The sequence below is a fragment of the Hylobates moloch genome, unplaced genomic scaffold (genome assembly GCF_009828535.3).
Source record: "Hylobates moloch isolate HMO894 unplaced genomic scaffold, HMol_V3 SCAFFOLD_8, whole genome shotgun sequence".
NCBI classification, from domain to species: Eukaryota; Metazoa; Chordata; class Mammalia; order Primates; family Hylobatidae; genus Hylobates; species Hylobates moloch.
Genome location: NW_026652283.1, coordinates 91,559,385 through 91,578,614, shown reverse-complemented (window position 1 = coordinate 91,578,614; position 19,230 = coordinate 91,559,385). Strand labels below are relative to the sequence as shown.

Here is a 19,230-nt window from a genome sequence, read left to right as displayed (position 1 = left end):
GGAACCCCTGGGTAGGGGTTATAGGACCAGGCTGTACCAGAAACTGTGTGATCTTGGCAAAAGCACAGTGGCCCTTACGCCCATGACTTCCCGGATTTTTTCTGCCTCTCTTCCTCATTCTGTCCACATTCACCCCAGGAGGAGGGAAACCTCAATAAGTGTCTGCCCTTGGAAAATGGATTACTTGTGTCTGGCAGAGTACAGGCCAAATCCCATTAGACTCCAGGTCAGGTGAGGGTGGAGATAAAGGACGACCCCAATCCATGGACACTATTGCCTATAGTAATGTATGTGGCACATCTGCACACAAATTTAATTAAAATCTTTTGAATAACAGATAATAGGCTTAATTGAAAAACTTGTAACAGTTTCCATTTCATTTTAAACTCCAGCCTATATCACATATCAGATCTAAGATGTGTCTTTCTCTCTCTAGTGGAGTGTTAAATTTTGTCACATTTTTGTTTGTTTGAGAGGGAGTCTCTCTCTGTCACCCAGGCTGGAGTGCAGTGGCACAATCTTGGCTCACTGCAACCTCCACCTCCCAGGTTCAAGGGATTCTCCTGCCTCAGCCTCCCTGGTAGCTGGAATTACAGGTGCCCACCACCATGCCCAGCTAATTTTTTTTGTATTTTTAGTAGAGATGGGATTTCACCGTGTTGGCCAGGCTGGTCTTGAACTCCTGACCTCAAGTAATCTGCCTGCCTAGGTCTCCCGAAGTGCTGGGATTACAGGCATGAGCCACCACGCCCAGCCAACATTTATTAGATAGAGCCCACAGAAGTATGAACATTGGAATGTTGGTTGTTTTCCCAGCTGGTAATGCTACCACTTTCCTTCCACATACAGATGCTGGGACCTGAAGCAAGACTGACTAAACCTGGGGATTGGGGGCATAGGAGCAGAGGGTGATTCCCTGGAGAAAGCCCAACAAGTCACCCAGCAGAGACGGGGCTCCCCGTATCCGCAGCCCAGCGTGCACTACCATGTCCTTCCAACCCTGAAGGTCCTCAGGCTCCAGGCCACATGCTAAGCCTCATGGCTATACTTTGGCTTACCTTGGATGGCCATACGTTTCTCTCTCTCACAGCCTGCCCAGTTTCTGACATTCTGTTCTTCCAGGCCTCCATCCCTGATTTTGGCTTCTCACCCAATTCTTTTGCCTCTCATCTCACTGTGCTCTTTAATGTGTTTAATTTAATTCACATCTCCTCCCAGTGCTGACTTTACACCAGGCAAGACCCTGCCTCTCTCTTCCTTCTCATCCTCTTCCTGCCCTGTCTCCATGCCTGCCCTGTCTCCATGCCTGCTCCCCACCCCACTGTAAGCTGACCAGTCCCACAGCAACAGAAATTTCTCTCTAGAAAGAGATGTCCATGTTCACTGTAGATGATGGTCCATTGCAATGGACCAACGTCCGTTGCTTTCAGGAAACATTCAGTAGAATCCAGTGTTGCAAATATTAGACCATTGCCTAGAATTCACCATATTAGAACCCAAAGGTTTAGACATTATATAAGTTATAGGCTCTCAGAATTTGATGAAATTTAAGAACCATTCTGTCCAACCTCCTCTTTTTATTGAAATGCAAAGACAGTATCTTAGCCAAGATCACACAGCAGTTTGTGGTAGAACCTGGTCCTGTGACCCCTACCCAAGGGTTCCTCCCACATTCTCACACATGCCTGACATGTATATGGTGAACACCATTTACTTAGGGCACTGCCCCCCAAATCACAGGATGTTCACCACTAAATGGTACAATAGATAATTTTAGATGGTTCATGAAATTATCGTGAGTGGTATGTGGACACAGCACTGAACAACATTGACCCTAACAGTGACCCTTTTCGCCTTAGTCAGTTCAGTCATCTGTAACAAATTACCCTGGGCTGGGTGGTTTAAACAACAGACATGTATTTCTCACAGTTCTTAAGGCTGAGAAGTTCAAGGTCAAGGTCCCGGCAGATTCAGTTCCTGGTGAGAGTTCTCTTCCTGGTTTATAAACAGAACCTTCTCTATGTGTGCCCATCTGGCTTTCCCTTGGTGTGTGTGCGTGGAGAGAGAGAGATCTCTTTGTCTTCTCTTCCTCTGAGTGCACTAATTCCATCACGAAGGCTTCACCCTCATGACCTCATCTAAACCTAATTACCTTCCAAAGACCCCATCTCCACATACCATCACATAGGGGGGTTAGGCCTTCCACATATTAATTTGAGGAGTGGCGGGGGGACACAAACATTCAGCACATAAGACTTTTCAACAGTCTTCCAATCCTAGCCACACTCAGGAGAACGTTTCCAATCCTGCTAGCACATCTTTAACACTTCTCTATCACCAGCAAATCTCCCTTTTCAACAAAGATAGAGTAGACCTTAGGCTCAGAGGCTTCCAAAGGCAACAGAGTTCAGCATTGCTCTGTTTTCATTGTGTTCACTTTTACAACTACCTTCTCTTTTTGGCAAGTGATCCTGGATTCCCATCTATGACAGTGATATAAATTGTTCTTTTAAAACAATCTTGAAACTAAAAGAGTAAGGCAACAAAAATATGAGCAAATATCCCAAGTGATGTAATTTGCAGATGTGGCAGAAATTGAAAAGATGGTATGTGAGTGAAACTTAGAAAGTCCCGGTTAAAGAGTATAAATTCATCACTTCCTAAAGAGAGCCTCGGTGGCTGAACAGGAGCAGCAGGTCTCTGGCCAGAGTATGTGTCAGGCTTGGTTTTACTGTTAAAGCTGTGCCTTTGGCCTGACAGTCAGAAAGCTATGCATAAAACATAAAGCTTATCATGCAAATGAGCTTCCAGAGGTCATAAACTGCAGAAGATGGAAGAGAACAGTTTAAGTTTGGAATGCCTGCTGATGCCAAATACCACTTCCTTTTTCACTAGTATGAATTCAGCGTGATCTTTGATACAAGCCACCTGTCTGGGGAAGAGGAAGTTCTCAGCTTCATTGTTACTGCTCAGAGGTAAGGGGGGTTTAAACACTTTTTTCAAAGATAAGAGATTTATGGGACCAGGAAAGGATGTGTCCTGGTTAAGCTTTGATGAATCCCAGGATGCTGAGGAGGAAGAAATGGTTACTCAGTGATAAAGCCTTGAGCCACTAAGTGGAATTAGATCTCTTGGGGTTGGTGGTTGCCTAGTGCTGCTTGCGTAGCCGCCACTGCAGATTGAGCTGAGAGAAACTGGGCATCAGCCACTCAGAGGTGATGATTCTACAGCTGAGGAGAGACAGGTCCGGGGGGTGAGGCTCTAGTCCAAGGTCAGTTCCCACTCGGCTGTGTATTTCCCAGATCAGACAGATGTCCTCTGCAAGTTGTCAGGCTGGACCCGCTGCTGCTTTTGGACATGGTGCTGTGTCCCTTGATATCCCCAGGTCACCTGCAGCCTGAGGGCCTGGCTGAGCCTGTTGGCAGAGGCCCCAAGAGATGCTACTGAAGAGAGGGCTTAACTTGGAAGCCAAGTGGATGGATAAGAAAGGGGATCGTGGGGTGGCAGCTTCTCCCCTCAGAAGCATGTGCCTGCCCCTCTCCAGGATAGCCACGAGTGCCTGTGGGGGCTTCTGGGGAGTTACGAGATGCCTTCTCCAGGGCAGATCCAGCATGCCTTGAAGCAGCATCTAGGTAGCACTTGGCTGGCAGCTCCAGTGGAGGGAGGGGCGTTCAGGTGGGTGAACAGGGAGACACAAGCTTTAATTGGGGTGGTGGTTGAACACCCAAGGCAACCTTTTCATTTTCACTTGGAAATGATCTTAAACTTAACAGAAGTCTTATAAGAATAGTGCAAGGAACTCCTATATATACCCTTTACCCAGATTCACCCAGTGTTAACATTTTGCCTCATCTATTTTATCATCCTCTTTCTATATAATTTTTTTTTGTTGACCATGTGAAAGTTGCAGAAATCATGCCTCTTGATTCATAAATACTTCAGTGTGCATTCCCAAGAATGAGGCTGTTCTCTTAAGAAAGTGTAGTATAGTTATCACATTCAGGAAATTAAACATTGACACTATGCTATTAGCTAATCTGCAGTTTATGTTCTGATTATGCCAGTTATCCCAATAATGTCTTTTTAGCCACTTCTTTTTGCTGGTCCACAAGACTTGGTTATTTTCTATTCACACTATTTTCAAGATCACATAATTTACATTCACATAAAACATGACTATGATCTAATAGAAACCTATGCAAAGCATAGATAGGGTAGATTTCTTTCCCTTTGCACAAAATCCGGAAGGGCTTCAGTGGGGAGGTAACATTTAAACAGAGGAGTCTGTTTTCAGGCTGAAGCAACATGGGCACGGCAGTGAGGCTGTCCAGGGGGCAAGAAGCCCTGTTACACCTGTGTAGGTGGTGGGCACGGGAGTGTACTGGGGATTCACGCACCTTCTCAGAAGAAGTATGGGGAGCAGACAAGCACAGTGGGAGTGGGGCTGAAAGAGGAGCCTGGGCGCTAAACCATGGGGGACAAAGGTCACCTAGAAAATCTGAACTATATCCTGATGGCACTGAGGAGCCACTGAAAGTTTTTGAAAAGGGGAGTGGCACAGTGCAACAGCTTGGCCCCAGAGCATGAGGTTGATGAATTTGATAAGGGGCGGCAGATGCCCATTCAAACCTGAAAATTCTTACTCTCTTGCCATTTCTTGGATCCAGAGAACACTCGCCATTGGTGGGCAGACCCATCAATGTGCACTCTTGGTCCTTCCATACCTGAGGCAGCCTGTATGCCTGGAAAGGAATGTGACATGGAAGAGATTTCCCTTGCCAAAAAAGAAGACACTTCCTGCCTCTACCTAATTCGGGGCTAATCATAACAGTCAGAGAGGGCAGGGAACCAGTATTACAATTGTGAAAGGTTCATTTGTTAGAATAACATGTCCACACAGCAGCAGTGCTCTGGTTTTGGATGCATATTAGAATCGCCTGGGGAGCTTTCAAAAATATCGATGCCTGATCTACCCCCAGAGACCCTGACCCTGCCTCTGCCTGGGGTGAGACCTGGGCAATGGAGTTTTCAGAAGGGCTCACCAAATGATTCTAATGAGCAGCCAGGGCTAAGAACCACTATTTATAATCCCTTACTCTGTGCTGGGCACATTTTCACTCAGTAAATATTTATTGTGCACCGTCTATTTACCAGTTGCAGTGCTAAATGCTGGGCACATGAGAAAATGACAGTAACCTACCGAATTCAAGAACACCCTCTATGTACGTTAACAGTGCTACATAGCTTCAGGAAGCCCTAGAATCTGTAGCTTCAATAATATAAAAATTTCTAGTTTCTTAAATCACAAATGTTAAGATGACCATATTATCTTTTAAGCACACACCAGAATATTTCAGACACTCATTTCTTTTCAGGCATTGGTGAAGATATGGTCTGACTGCCCCAGAGGGCACCCACACACAGCACTTGACTCCCTGCTATGACGGAAAGATCCTTAAAGCTCCTTATCTTGAAAACTACAGTTAAAATCTCAATTGTTCCTTTCTTCCATCACCACCCTTTGAAGGTCTCTTTGCCTACTTGTAGATTTAGGGGGACATAACATTGAGACTGAGCAGTTTCTCGAACCTCTCCTCTCAGCAGCCACCAGCCTGGCTTTTGCAGACCACTAGAAAGTATCCCAGCTCGTTAGCTTTTGGAATGACGGGAAGCCTTTTGATGTTTGGCGTCTTTATCTCAACTTTTCAACTTAGTTAATTCTGGAGCAGTCACACGATGACAGATGAGACGGTTGGGCCTAAGCCGGCCAAACATATGGCAGGGCAAGACCTGGCAGGATGCTGGGGTGGGGGCGGGGGTGGGCCAGGATGGTGTCAACCCATCCACAGGGGAGTTGCCTTTGGCCTGCCCACAGCAGTGATCCCAAGGCTTTTGTCACCCCTTGGGAAAGGAAGGACAAGGAAGTCAGGCTGTGTGGGCACCTGATCCTGCTGCTTTTGCAAACTGTGGATGCCCCTGAGGGACTGATGTCACCTCATGTAGGAAGACAGATGAGGAGCCAGGGCAGAGACTGTGGCCCTGTGGGGTCAGCATCACACAGCACTATTGTTTCAGAACAATAGGAGGGAGAAGGAGAGGGGATGTGAGAGCTATTTAAGTGCTGTTGCCATTCAGCACTTGCTGGGTGAGAGAGGAAGGCAGTGGGGCAGGGCTTGGAGGGGGCAGAGAGAGGGCACAGAGCAGACAGGGACTCAGCAGATGTTCAGGGAACGGCATGGTGGGGAACAGTCAGGATGAGCTGAGCCCAGCCTCAGCAGGTCTAGGGGACTCTTTTCCTCCTCCCATGCAGGGTGAACTTGGGAACCAACTGTGAATGTAGGTTCAAAAACATGTACCCAAGAGCCACGCCTTTTCCCAAGGAATAATGATCACAATTCCTATTAGAAAGTTAATAAAGTAATAAAGGGAAACTAGGTCTTCTCTCTCCTCCTGTTCCTTCTCCTCCCTTCTTCTTTTGCTCCTCCTCCTTCTCGCTCCCAAATCTGGCATCAGGAGCAGGAGTCACAGCTGAGAGAGCCCTGGTTTGAAGTCTGACTGAGCTGGTTGGAATCTCAGCTCTGGTTTGCAGGGGGGCCTTGGGCAGTTACCTGATTTATCTGACTTGCTCCTTACCCGTCAAAGGTGGGTGCTCCATCTCCCTCTGGGGTTGCTCTGAGGTCTCAGTGAGGCCATGCTGAGAAATGCCCAGCATAGTGCCTGGCACATGGTAGCCACTTAACAGCATCAGTTCCCTCATGTTCACCTTTCCAGAATGATCTCACAAGAATCCCCGTTCTGTGCTTTCTCACCCGGAGGCCTTATGTGGATGCATGTTAGAATCACCTGGGGAGCTTTCAAAAATATCGATGCCTGATCTACCCCCATAGACCTGCTATAGCCAAGGTCTATAGCGAGAGCTTCCATGATGTTTATAGTGGTGGGTTTGGTCAGGGCCTCTTTCCTGGGCTTGGCTGTCCATGGATGATGGGTAGTCCTTTCAGGTGAGACATAGCTGCTGAAGTCTAGCAACCCCTTCCTGGCTGCAATGCCCTAACTTCATTGGTCCATTGTTCGTGGAACAGGCACTTACACAAGTAGCACACACAGTAGGTGCCCTGCCCATAACCCCTCAGCCCTCACCCTTGCCAATCTATCCACAAACTGGGGCAGATTCCGGCTCCCAGCACCAGCCACCCTGCTGAGGCTTTCTCTGGCCAGAGCCCACTCACTTGCCTGACAGGCAGGTGCCAGGGGGTTCATTCCACCCCACCCCCACCCCCAGCAGCAGCAGCAGCTCTCAGGAGTCAGTGGATAAAGGCTTCCATGCCCTCAGCTAGGAAGACTGACTTTGCCTCACAGAATCCCTGCGAGACTGGGCCCTGGCTGCCAACAGCACGACCCACCTGTATGGCGTGCCTTTATTGTCTCCTTTCCTTTGCTCTCTCCCTTCTCCACTCTCGACTCCTACTGGCGTTTCCTGGGGCCACCTCTCTAATAAACTACTTACACTCATATCTTTGTGTGGAACACAACCAAGACAATAGAGTGCCCTTGATAGATATGTACAGGGACCAAAGACAGACTGAGGGCAATGAGGTGCCATCTGCCCTTGGAGAATGTAGAGATTCAACTCTAAAGTGGAACAGAGAAAGCCCACTGCTGGACAGCTAGTGTTGGCCAGCGTTCATTCATTCTCCTCTCTCTGCACAGTGGCAACACGGAGCGCTCTGAATCCCTGCATGACAACACCCTTGTGCTGATGGTGCCGCTGATGCATGAGGTGGACACGTCCATCACCGGGTGAGTAGCCTGGTCCTGGGTTGCCACAACACAGGAGTGCCCTCCAGTGGAACACTGTGCTTCTCATATTTGCATGTGTAGCCAGCCAGGAGCCAAGGACTGTGCCACCTCCACTCCTCCCAGCCTTGAAAAGCAGGATGAAGCTTTAGCTGCAGTAACTCATATACTCTTCCCTCCTTGTTTTCTCCTCTGTCCCACCTACCCACCCACCTGGTAGATAACCTGAGAAGTTTGATGACAAGTTTAAGCCCCATAATTTCTTTGAACATTCCATATACCTTTATATGCATATATTCTCATCCGCCCCCAGTCCCTCCAGAATGCTGTATGGTAACAGGCAGCATGGTTCCTGGGATTAAAATCTCAGCTGTAAGTTGCTGGGCCAGAGGTTACCGCCAGATGTGTCTCCAGTCCTGGCTCACAGGAGGACCACTTTCTGATTAGCTCCACAGTCAGTGCTGGCTTTGCTTGTTTCTGTTAGCTCCCTCTGCAGAGCCAGAGGTGGCTCTTCCTAAGGTCTATAATGGTCTGGAATGGGCAGGGAACCATCCCATCGACCACGCTGTCTGTCTGGGTCAAGTCCACGGCCATTCAGTGCCGCTGGCATTGTTGGAAAGCAGGACCCTGGGCTGCAGTCTGTGGAGACCTGAAACAACCTGGGTCAGTTTTCAGCCAAAGCCCCAGCCTGGAAAAATGAGAACTCCGTTTCTTTCCAGCTTCAGAAAACAGAGTGCATACCTCTTTGATAGTGGAAAAAAGATTTACATAATTAGTTTAGATCAGGTGAGGACCCACTGAACCCTTGACCCAAATGCAAGCTGAACTTTCTGGAGGTTCACAGTTTCTAATTTTTCGGTTTTCAAGTGCTTCTGGGTCTCAGCCTTGAGTAGCAGTAGAAATGTTGATCCCTTGCAGGGACAGCCATCCCTGCACTAGCCCGCACTGCTGGGAGCCAGTGGAATGAGTCTCCAAGCATTCCTGCTTCTGAGCTCTTGGCATTTTTGGTCATGTTTTTTAAACATGAGGCACTGTTGGAATATATTTGCAAATTAGCATATTTTTGCCTCTGTTCACAGCTCTATTTTTAACTGTATCATTTATTTACTTGTCTCATCAAAGGCACAGCAAGAATATACCCAGAACCAAGCCCTATCCTTGGGGACAAAGAGAAAACATTCTCCCCACCACCCCCAGACACTTGATCATGTAATCAGTCCTTAGAGGACCTTGTTGGGAGGTGTTAACAGCCCCTGGTGAAGCCATCAGTTAAACAAATGAGTCAACCTCTGATCTCTCCAGGAACCTAAAACAGTTCTTGCCATTTGGTAATGCTGGGAACTCACTACCTTACTAAAATAATGCACTAAACATTGAAAATGGATGAGTTGTTGTCTTTTCGGACTTAGTCTCAAAAATCTTCCATTGTTGTGTTTAGGTGAGTGAGTGGCCTCCAGCATCTAGAAGTCGATATTTGTCTGGGAGTGTCAGTCTGCGCTTTGTTTCTTCTCAGGAATGTGTTCATATAAGCAACATTGAAAGCATTGCTGCAAACTGAGCTTGAATTCTTCTCACCTCTTATGTAGACTCCAAAATCCAAGGGAAAATGCTATCAATGAACGGACTCAGCTTTCAAATGCCTAACTTCTAGTCATCTTGGCAGTCTGACAAATTTAAGTTCTTTTAAGTGAACTTGTCATGGAGTGGGGTTTAGGATGCCAAATATATAACTCATTTATATTTATTTTTTTAAAGCTTATGATCATCTTCTTCAACCCATAAAACATTTTTCGAATGACAAAACAGAAAATGTATACTTTTGTAATCCAGTTTTTAAAAAGTCAAAGCTACGATAATCTTGTCATTTCAGAAAGGTAATCCCAGTGCATATTTCTCCATGCAGCTTAATGATGTAACCTAAGATGAGAAGACACTACTATCCGTGCCTGGTCAGAAAGCACAGGCTGGCTATGTCTGTTCATGGGAGAGAGAAGTAATAGCCCCAGCAGGGAAGCACTGGGTGCAAGACACTGGATTAAATTGAGACAAATGTTTGCTTCTCAGAATGGCAGTGACCATGGGTGCTTGACTGTGGGTGGGGATGACAGATTTCATGCTTTCCTCTTTCAGAATCATGTCTCCAACCTCCTTTGTATATGGCGAGTCCGTGGACGCAGCCAACTTCATTCAGCTGGATGACCTGGAGTGTCACTTTCAGCCCATCAATATCACCCTTCAGGTACCCACTCCTGGAGACCTCCTCTGTCCCTGGGGGCTAACGGAAGGGCACATGGGATGTCTCTCCTACAGAAGGCTAAGCTCTTGTCAGGAGAAACCCTTCTGTGGTTGGCTGGTGTGGTATGTGTGTGAGATCTGTAACCACACACAGAATGAATCCTTTCCATGCCTGGTACTCTGCTGTGCAGGCCCCTCTGCTTTTTCAGGATTTGGAAGGACAGGTCCACGTCATGAATGCCAGTTTTCCCCAAGAAGGCCTCTGCGTGGTGGAGGCCTCAGCCAATGTCCCAGCCCAGATGACCCCATAAGGACCTCTTTCTGTTCTCCATCATTCCCCACCTTCTGGGCAGGGCTGCCTCAGAGGATTTGCTGTGTCCCTTCCTCCTGAGATTTTCTTGCCAGCTCATCCAGGAGCCCACTTCTCCTGCAGGGGCACAGCCTTTCAGAAGGGCAGTTTTATAAGAGCAGAGGAGTGTGAGCCCCTGTGAGCCCCCACGGGAGGCACGCTGCTCCCTCACCGAGCTGTGGCTGGCTCGCCCAGGCAGACAGGCATCGTTTCCAGCAAGTCCACTTGGTGTAAACTGTGGACGTCATGAAGGACACTGTTTCTTCTCTTAGTTGGGGGTCAGCAAACTTTTTCTGAAAAGAGCCATGGGGTAATTTAGGCTTTGTGGGCCATCCGGCCTCTGTAGCATCTATTCAACCAAACTTCTGTAGCGCAAAGGCAGCCATAGATAACACAGAAACAAAACTTTAGTTCCTCATAGACAATGAAAGTTGAATTTCATATAATTTTCACATCATGAAATGTAGGCCCAAGCAAGAAAGGATGTCCTGAAGGTCCCAGAGCTGGGAGAAGCCGGGCTGGGGCCAAGACCTGGCGGCACTGGCCGGACCCTGTGTGGATGAAGTGAAGGAGATGGGCCCAACTCTCCCATAGGACACCACAGTCCATATCTCCTCACTCTCTGGTTCTACCTCCCAGAACTCTTCTCTGCATCTTGCATCTTTCCCCATGGAGAGATGGTTTCCCACTCTGGCATTCACTGCTGTGGCTAAATAATAATTATTTTCTTTCCTTGTGGCCTCTCCTAGGTGGACTTAAGGGATGACAAATAATGACAGGGTGAGGGTCTAGAGAATGTGGCAGTAAAACATTTGTGGGCTCTGACAAACAATGGTCTTCCTCTCTCCAGATTATTCTCCCAGCAACAGACCGCGAAACCATGATACATAACACATGTCCCCAGCTCACAGAGGATGTGCCTTCTGACCAGCTAAGCCCCCGCTGTCACACCCTGCTCTTGATTTACAGGGGAGAAAGGGAAGGATGGGGTTAGAGCTTGCTTTTGAGACAGTAGAGTGATTGCTGTGAACAGCACTTCTGCATTTCTGAATTGCTTCTCAGAGTTATTTTGTTTTTCTCCTTTGCTTTTCATAATTGGGTAGGAAATAGATAAAGACCAGATGGGTTTATTTCATCTTAGTTGTTTATACTCTTTCCTACTCTTATAGTTTTGGGGGTGTCTTACAATTAAAGATGTAGTTCAGAAAATTATTTAGAAGGGTTCAAGTAACACAGACCATGTAATGAAGAGGGTATGAGTGTTGAAAGAAGGAAAAGAAGAACACGGGTTGCACAGAAGATACCGAATGTTCTTATCACCCTCTGGGAAAAAAAAGAAAGAAATCTGAGGGTATGCAGTTTATCCTTCCAGTTGTTTCTCTGAAGGTAATTTTTACAGTGAGCTTGAAGTTTGGTATTCAGGCAAATAGTTTTCTTCACATCTGACCTGAAATAGGACTCAGGCTAGAGAATTCAGCCCTGGGGAATGAGTGATTGGCATGTCCCTTAGATAAACTCCTCCATGATCCATTGCCTCAGGAAGTGCACAGCATTCAATCCAGGGTTGAGAGAGTTGGGTCTGAAAGATTGATAGTGTGTGCCATTGATTAGAAGGAGATCCTTCTGTGTTAGCAAAGCCCACTTTTTCCTTGAGAATTGTCTGGCTACTTATTTATTGGTATAATGGTTGTTATTGTGGTTGTCCTGCAGGAAGGTCACTAACCAGCTTGGCAGTGATAATGACCAGAAGGTGAAAATACTGTGGGAGGAGGCCAGGAATATGGAGAAAATGTTTCTATATTTCCTTATTCCAGTAATATTGTTCCCGAAGGAGAACATAAGACTTTCCATATGAACAGATTTTTCTATGCTTTTAAAAATCGGTTATTCAACGAGCTACATAATTGTTTAAAGGCTCCACTGCCATTGTACACAGGAGAAAGGCAGAAATACTAGTCTTGGGCCTGCTTTCTACATTTCATTACAGTTTTTAAACAGAGACACATTAATTTGTTGACAATGAGAGGCTTTTTTTGGCATCAAAATTTAAAGCATTTCCCCACCTGAAAAAAATGGCCAAAAATAATGCAGATATTACACATGAACATTTGCAGAAAATCCAGTATAAAGACATTTGTTAAAAATAAAGATGGTAATACAAGCTCTCCTGTCCTCCTGGCTCTGATGAGTGAAATAGTGTAAATCAGCATCTTTTTCTTCATTGCTTACCCCATTCATGCTTGAAATGGGATTTCCCAGACATGCTAGGATGTTTCTTTTTAATTCTGTGCACTCATGTTTCCTTTCAAATTAGTTATTTCAGCTATGGTCAGATATTCCTTCCTTTTCTATGTCTTCAGGTTGTTTTGGTGAATATTGTTCTTTTTTGAATCAGGAGTTGGCAACCCACTCATCTGCTCTGTCAGCTTTTATCTATTTATTCTTTGAAGCAGAACCAACTATTGCAGAAAACCAAAGACACAGTTTTCTAGGGAAGAGCTGGCTGGAGCTAGATCTTCATACATCCTGTCATGTGTGAAGACCTGGTAAGATTTCTGGCTTTTTGTTGGCTCTGCCCTTCTGACCTCAACTTCAGAGTTGCAGATTCCCTGGATTCTCTCTAGTCCCTAGGCCACCAAGCAGCATGTCATTCCTTCCTCTCTCCTACTCATCCTTTTTAAACATTTAGTTTTCAATTGACAAATAAAACATATATTTTACTTATCTTTTTAAAAATAACATCTTTATTGTGATATGATTACATACCTTAAGGTTCACCCATTTAAAGCATACGATTCAATTATTTTAATATGTTTACACAATTGTGAAATTGTCATCATCATCTAGTTGTAGAATATTTTTAAATTTTTTTCGTTTTAATTTTTGTGAGTACATGGTAGGTGTATATATTTATGGGATACATGAGATGTTTTGATACAGGCGTGTAGTGCATAATAATCGTATAAAATGAGGGTATCCATCCCCTCAAGAAATCCTTTGTGTTTCAGACAATCCAATTATACTCTTTTAGTTACTTTAAAATGTACTATTAAATTATTATTGACTGTATTCACCCTCTTGTGCTATCAATTGCTAGGTCTTATTCTTTCAATTTTTTTAATCCATTAACCATCCCCACCACCCCCCACCACAGCCATCCCCCCATTATCCTTCCCAGCCTCTGGTTAGCATCTCTCTACTCTCTATCTCCATGAGTTCAATTGTTTTGGTTTTGAGTTCAATTGTTTTGGTTCAATTTCATTTGATTTTCACAAATAAGAACATGTGATGTTTGTCTTTCTATATCTGGCTTATTTCTTTCTTTCCTTTTTTTTTTCTTTTTTGTTTTGTTTTGTTTTTTGAGACAGTGTCTCACTGTCACTCAGGCTGCTGGAATGCAGTGGTGCAGTCTCAGCTCATTGCAGCCTCAACCTCCTGGGCTCAAGCAATCCTCCCACCTCAGCCTCCTGAGTAGCTGGGACTAGAGTTACACACCACCACGCCTAGCTAATTTTTTTTTTTTGTGGAGAGGGGGTCAGGTTTTAGATACGGGGTTTTACCACGTTGCCCAGCTGGTCTCAAACATGCCTGCCTCAGCCTCCCAAGGCTTATTTTACTTAGCATAATGACCTCCAGTTCCATCCTTGTTGCAAAATTTTAGAACATTTTAATCTCCCCCAAAAGAAATTTCGGCCTTTTGGCCAGAACCGCCATCTTCCAGTAATTCACCAAAATGTCGAACACAAAGGGAAAGAGGAGAGGCACCTGTTATATGTTCTCTAGGCTTTTTAGAAAACATGGAGTTGTTTTTTTGGCCACGTATATGTGAATCTATAAGAAAGGTGATATTGTAGACATCAAGGGAATGGGTACTGTTCAAAAAGGAAGGCCCTGCAAGTATTACCATGGCTAAACTGAAAGAATCTACGGTGTTACCCAGCATGCTGTTGGCATTGTTGTAAACACACAAGTTATGGGCAAGATTCTTGCCAAGAAAATGAATGTACGTATTGAGCACATTAAGCACCCTAAGAGCCAAGACAGCTTCCTGAAACACGTGAAGGAAAATGATCAGAAAAAGAAGGAAGCTGGCCGAGCGCAGTAGCTCACGCCTGTAATCCCAACACTTTGGGAGGCCGAGGCAGGCGGATCACCTGAGGTCAGGAGTTTGAGACCAACCTGGCCAACATGGTGAAACCCCGTCTCTATTAAAATGCAAAAATTAGCTGGGCATGGTGGCAGCTGCCTGTAATCCCAGCTACTCAGGAGGCTGAGGCAGGGAGAATTGCTCGAATCCAGGAGGCGGAAGTTGCAGTGAGCCGAGATAGGGCCACTGCACTCCAGCCTGGGCGACAGAGCGAGACTCTGTCTCAAAAAAAAAAAAAAAGAAGGAAGCCAAAGAGAAAGATACCTGGGTTCAACTGAAGCACCAGCCTGCACCACCGAGAGAAGCACACTTTGTGAGAACCAATGGGGAGGAGCCTGAGCTGCTGGAACCTATTCCCTATGAATTCATGGCATAATAGGTGTTTAAAAAATGAAAGACCTCTGGACTGTTTAAAAAAAAAGAAAAGAAAAATTCCTAACCCATTGACATAGCTTCTTGTATTAATTTCTTATTGCTGCTATAACAAATTACTACAACATTTGTGGCTTAAAACAACACAAATTTATTATCTTACAGTTCTGAAGTTTTAATTTTATTTATTATCTTACAGTTCCAAAATGGGCCTCGCTGGGCTAAAACCAAAGTATCGGAGCCTGTGTTCTTACCAGAGGCACCAGGGGAAAATCCACTTCTTGCTTTTTCCAGCCTCTAAGGGCTGCCTGTATTCTTTGGCTCATGGCCCCCTTCCATCTTCAAAGCCAGCAATGGCTGGTCAAGTCTTAGGATGTTCTCTTTCTGATCTGACTTCTGCCTCTTCCCTATATAAGGACTCTTGTGAGTACAATGTGCTCACCTGGATAATTCAAGATAACCTCTTTATTTTAAGGTCGCCTGATTAGCAACCTTAATTCCCCCTGGCCACATAACATTCACAGGTTCCACAGATGAGGACATGGACATCTTTGGGGGGCCTGCCATGCTGCCTGTCCTACTCCCTATTCTTTCTGCTCCCCAGCCCTAGGTAACTGCTAATCTACTTTATGTCTCTAGAGATCTACTCACCTTTTTTATTCCTCTGCATATTCTGTTTCTTCCTCGAGTTTCATGTTCAGCTTTTTCTCTCCCTCCTTGCTCTTATTGGTCTCTGTGACCTCCATCTTTTTCCTCATTTCTCAGAAAATGATTGACTTCTGAAGACAGAAAATGGAGAAATGCTAGGGAAGACAAGAGAGGCAACGTTTTATAGAACCAAATGCTGAGACAGAAGAGGCGTACAGTTTTGCAAGTGATGAGATTGCCTGGAAACCAAATCAGCTGGCTCATGTAGTAAAAACAGCCCTTTCTGTATATTCGATCACTTGGTTTTGGGATGACCCGCTTGGTCCTTGAGGGCCTCAGTTACCTCAAACTGGCAAAGGAAAGAGGTTGGACCAGATCAGTGGGTCTCAAGGGGTGGTTCCTGGACCAGCAGCATCAGCATCTCCTGGGACCATGTTATAAATGTGAATCTGCCAGCCCCACCCTAGACCTACTGAGTCAGAAACTCGGCATGACCCCCACTCCATATCCCCCTACCAATGTGTGTTTTAACAAGCCCCTCAGACGGTTCTGATGTTATGCTGAAATTTGAGAACCACTGGACTAGATTATGATGTCTGAGTTTTCACCAAGTGTTATAGTCTATGAGTAAATTCCTATGCATGTAAAAAGAAAATTTTTAGCAGGAAGAAAACAAGAAAATGCTGAAAGGGAATATGGTAATTTAAAAGTTTGGGATTTTTAGATGCATGTTAGAAGTGTTTCTATTTTGTTGAAATTTCCCGTCATTCAGTAGTTGACTTTACTTCAAGTTGTGACCTTCTAGTTCCGAACCTTAGAGTTTCTGTATGTGATTTCAAAGAATCTTAGAATATATATTGCATGACAGGAAATGGAGGTCTGCTATTTTCCACTGAGACTTGCTGTATGTGTTCACACCCACAGGTCTACAACACTGGCCCAAGCACCCTTCCAGGGTCATCTGTCAGCATCTCTTTCCCTAATCGACTCTCATCTGGTGGTGCAGAGATGTTTCATGTCCAGGAAATGGTGGTGAGTTCTCCATTTGTTTTCACTATTGTTTTCAGCTTTGAGCCAGCCCATTCAAATTTTGTGTTCCACCCTACCTTGACATCCACCTTGAGGGTTCAGAAAATTTAACTCATTCTACCCTTTGGAGACATATCTGGAGAGGCCAGGGGACCTGTGATACCTGAATTTCTACATTGAGACCATTTGGTTAATGCTGTAAGAAGACCTCTTTGGGGATGGGGAAGGGTTAATTACGAACCAGCTCCTGGGATGGACTTTGCTGGCTCTGGGAACCCCCAGCAGCATCTGCAGTTGCATGTGTCTGAATGCATTTTGCTGAGTGCATTTTGCACAGGGAAAGTGCCTGCAGTCCATGTTGAGAGGATCGTGAAAGCATTGCTCTCTATAGGGGCACATGAAGGACATTCCGCCAAAGGGACAGTTTCTCCATAGATAGCTTGAAAATCGGGGCAGCAAGGCCCATAGCAGGTGAACATCTGAGCCGAGAGTTGAAGAGGACACAGCCCACAGGGTGGAGGTTCAGAAAACATTGTGTGATGGTGACGATAGTTTCTGGCGTTGCTGCCCTCTGGGTCATGTGGACTGAAAACCAGACACATGTGAATGTTGAATGTAGAACAGGTCACTCTTCCCGAGATGCCAGCTCAGTTGTTAATATCCCTCATGATGTTCCATTCCAGTTCCATGGCATCCCCTTGTCTGTGGGCTCTGCTGACCCAGCAGAAGAAAGCCGCCAGTGTTCCGTACCTATGATGTACTATGGTTGGAACTTAGCATGAGGTGAACAAACCACACAGGCTCCTGGCTACCCTCTTAAATATTATTAACCATACTGACCATGCCACCATTTCCCCAGCATCTAGGAGTGTCCTCTTCCTAGAGCATGCTTTCTGAGTTGTTCACATGAACATCTACAGTGTTGCAGGAGACTTTTTTTCCTATGGGCAAAATCATATATTGACCAAAACAAGACATTTAAGTCACTCAGATTCTGAAGGTACCCCAAAACCAGGGACACTCCTTTCCCTCTTTGCTGATCATCAAGCCAAGGAAAAGCCACTGGAAGGGACTTTGGCTTACACTTACAAATAGCTGACTTGCATGGAAGGCATTAGAAGTGGTTTCCTGAAGACCTGGACAATGCCTGGCTATTGGTCTGGCTGAGTAGACCCTCAGATACCCAAGTGGTATGAGCTGGCTGCACTCTGTGCTTTGGGCTCTGAGAAACAAATCCTTTGGATTTTCAAAACTATATTTAGAATTTTCATAAAGTCTGTAACAGACTTGGCCCTAGGATGGCCAAGTTTCCATCTGGATAGCCCAGCCTGTGATCAAAGGCTGTGGCCATCTTCATGGTATGGAAAAGTAAATTCACTGGCACATCCCACTAAGCAAGTAGGAAAGCTCTCTGTGTTCTTATAAACGATCACCACTGAGCCCAGAATGATAACAAGAGTAGAAGCATAAAAGCGAGTGCATGAGGTGCTGTAGTGAAGAGGCAAGAGTCCCCAGATACTTGTTTCAGAGGCCCACAGCTGGCACACCCTCTGCCTTAAAGCCCTCAGCAAGGGCCTCCTGTGGCTCCGCCCCTCCCTTGCTCAGCAGGGCCTGAGAATGCTCACTGGGTCAGGTGTGATTCAGAGCTCATGACAGTTTCCAGTTTGGCCTTATGGGACTTTGAATGGAGCAGGGCTTTCATTCTGGGGTTTTGGGTGGCTTGGTGCAAGTGAAATTCAGTCCTATTAGGAGAAATCAGCACTCATTCTCTGTACTGCACTAGGATGTGACCCTTTGGCCTGGTGGCATTCCCTCCCCACCCCCACTCTCAGCCACCACCATTCCCCAGCCTCCAAAGGCTACTGAGCAGCTGGGCACCAGCTGGACATGTTAAGCCAACTGAAGCAGAAACAGATTATAGGCATGGAGGGAAGGCTCATCTGTCATTCGTCTCCACACCCTTGGGACCCTCAAATTGTTTCTCCATCTCTAACAGTGCCCTTGGTGTCTGTATTGCCTGTGATCATCATCCACAGAGCATACTGAGGATGGGCTTACTGGCCCTGGGCTGTCACCCTACCTACGGACCCACGTGTGGCACAGTTTTCTGACTTGGTTCAGAATTCATTTAGAAGTCTCTGGGGCTGCTTCTGGGATCCCCTGGGCAGGACCAACTTGCTTCTAGCTTTCACCAAAGAGTCTTTTGTGTTTGCCCAAAGCATTTCTTGAGGTCCAGCTGTCTGTAAGTGGAGAGTGTCTGGCTTATATATGGGAGGTTTTTATGGGGAGCCTAATGAAGTGTAACCACTTCAAACTCCCAGCCTTGGCTCGTGATCTTCTTTCCTTGTAGCAAATGTCTCTGAGCCCCTCTCTGTGCTTGTATTTACCTTAAAAACAGAGCCATGGTGGTGGCCTGAGGAAAGACTATCAATTTTCACTGCTTCCCACCCACTGGGGTTGTGTGGACCCTGCTCTGACTTCCCACAGCGCAGAAAAAAAGGAAACAGGTCACTGTGGACCTAGTGTCTGCCCATCAGGAAGCCAGGTTGTAATGATCATGAAAATAATAGAGGGGAAGAATGACAGACCTTTCTAGTCTATCTAAAATAGCAAAATTATCAGTAACAAATCATTCTTGATTTGTTCACAAACA

General features: G+C 45.7%; 1 protein-coding gene across 1 annotated transcript in view; it reads left to right on the top strand.

Annotated features, from left to right (window-relative positions):
• The window catches only part of ITGA9 (integrin subunit alpha 9), a 378,558-nt gene that overhangs the window by 281,779 nt on the left and 77,549 nt on the right, over positions 1 to 19,230 (top strand). The window contains exons 20-23 of the mRNA XM_032162085.2: positions 2,896 to 2,975; positions 7,711 to 7,800; positions 9,928 to 10,036; positions 16,473 to 16,580. Coding sequence (XP_032017976.1) covers positions 2,896 to 2,975; positions 7,711 to 7,800; positions 9,928 to 10,036; positions 16,473 to 16,580 — 387 coding nt within the window. The remainder of the gene's footprint in view (positions 1 to 2,895; positions 2,976 to 7,710; positions 7,801 to 9,927; positions 10,037 to 16,472; positions 16,581 to 19,230) is intronic.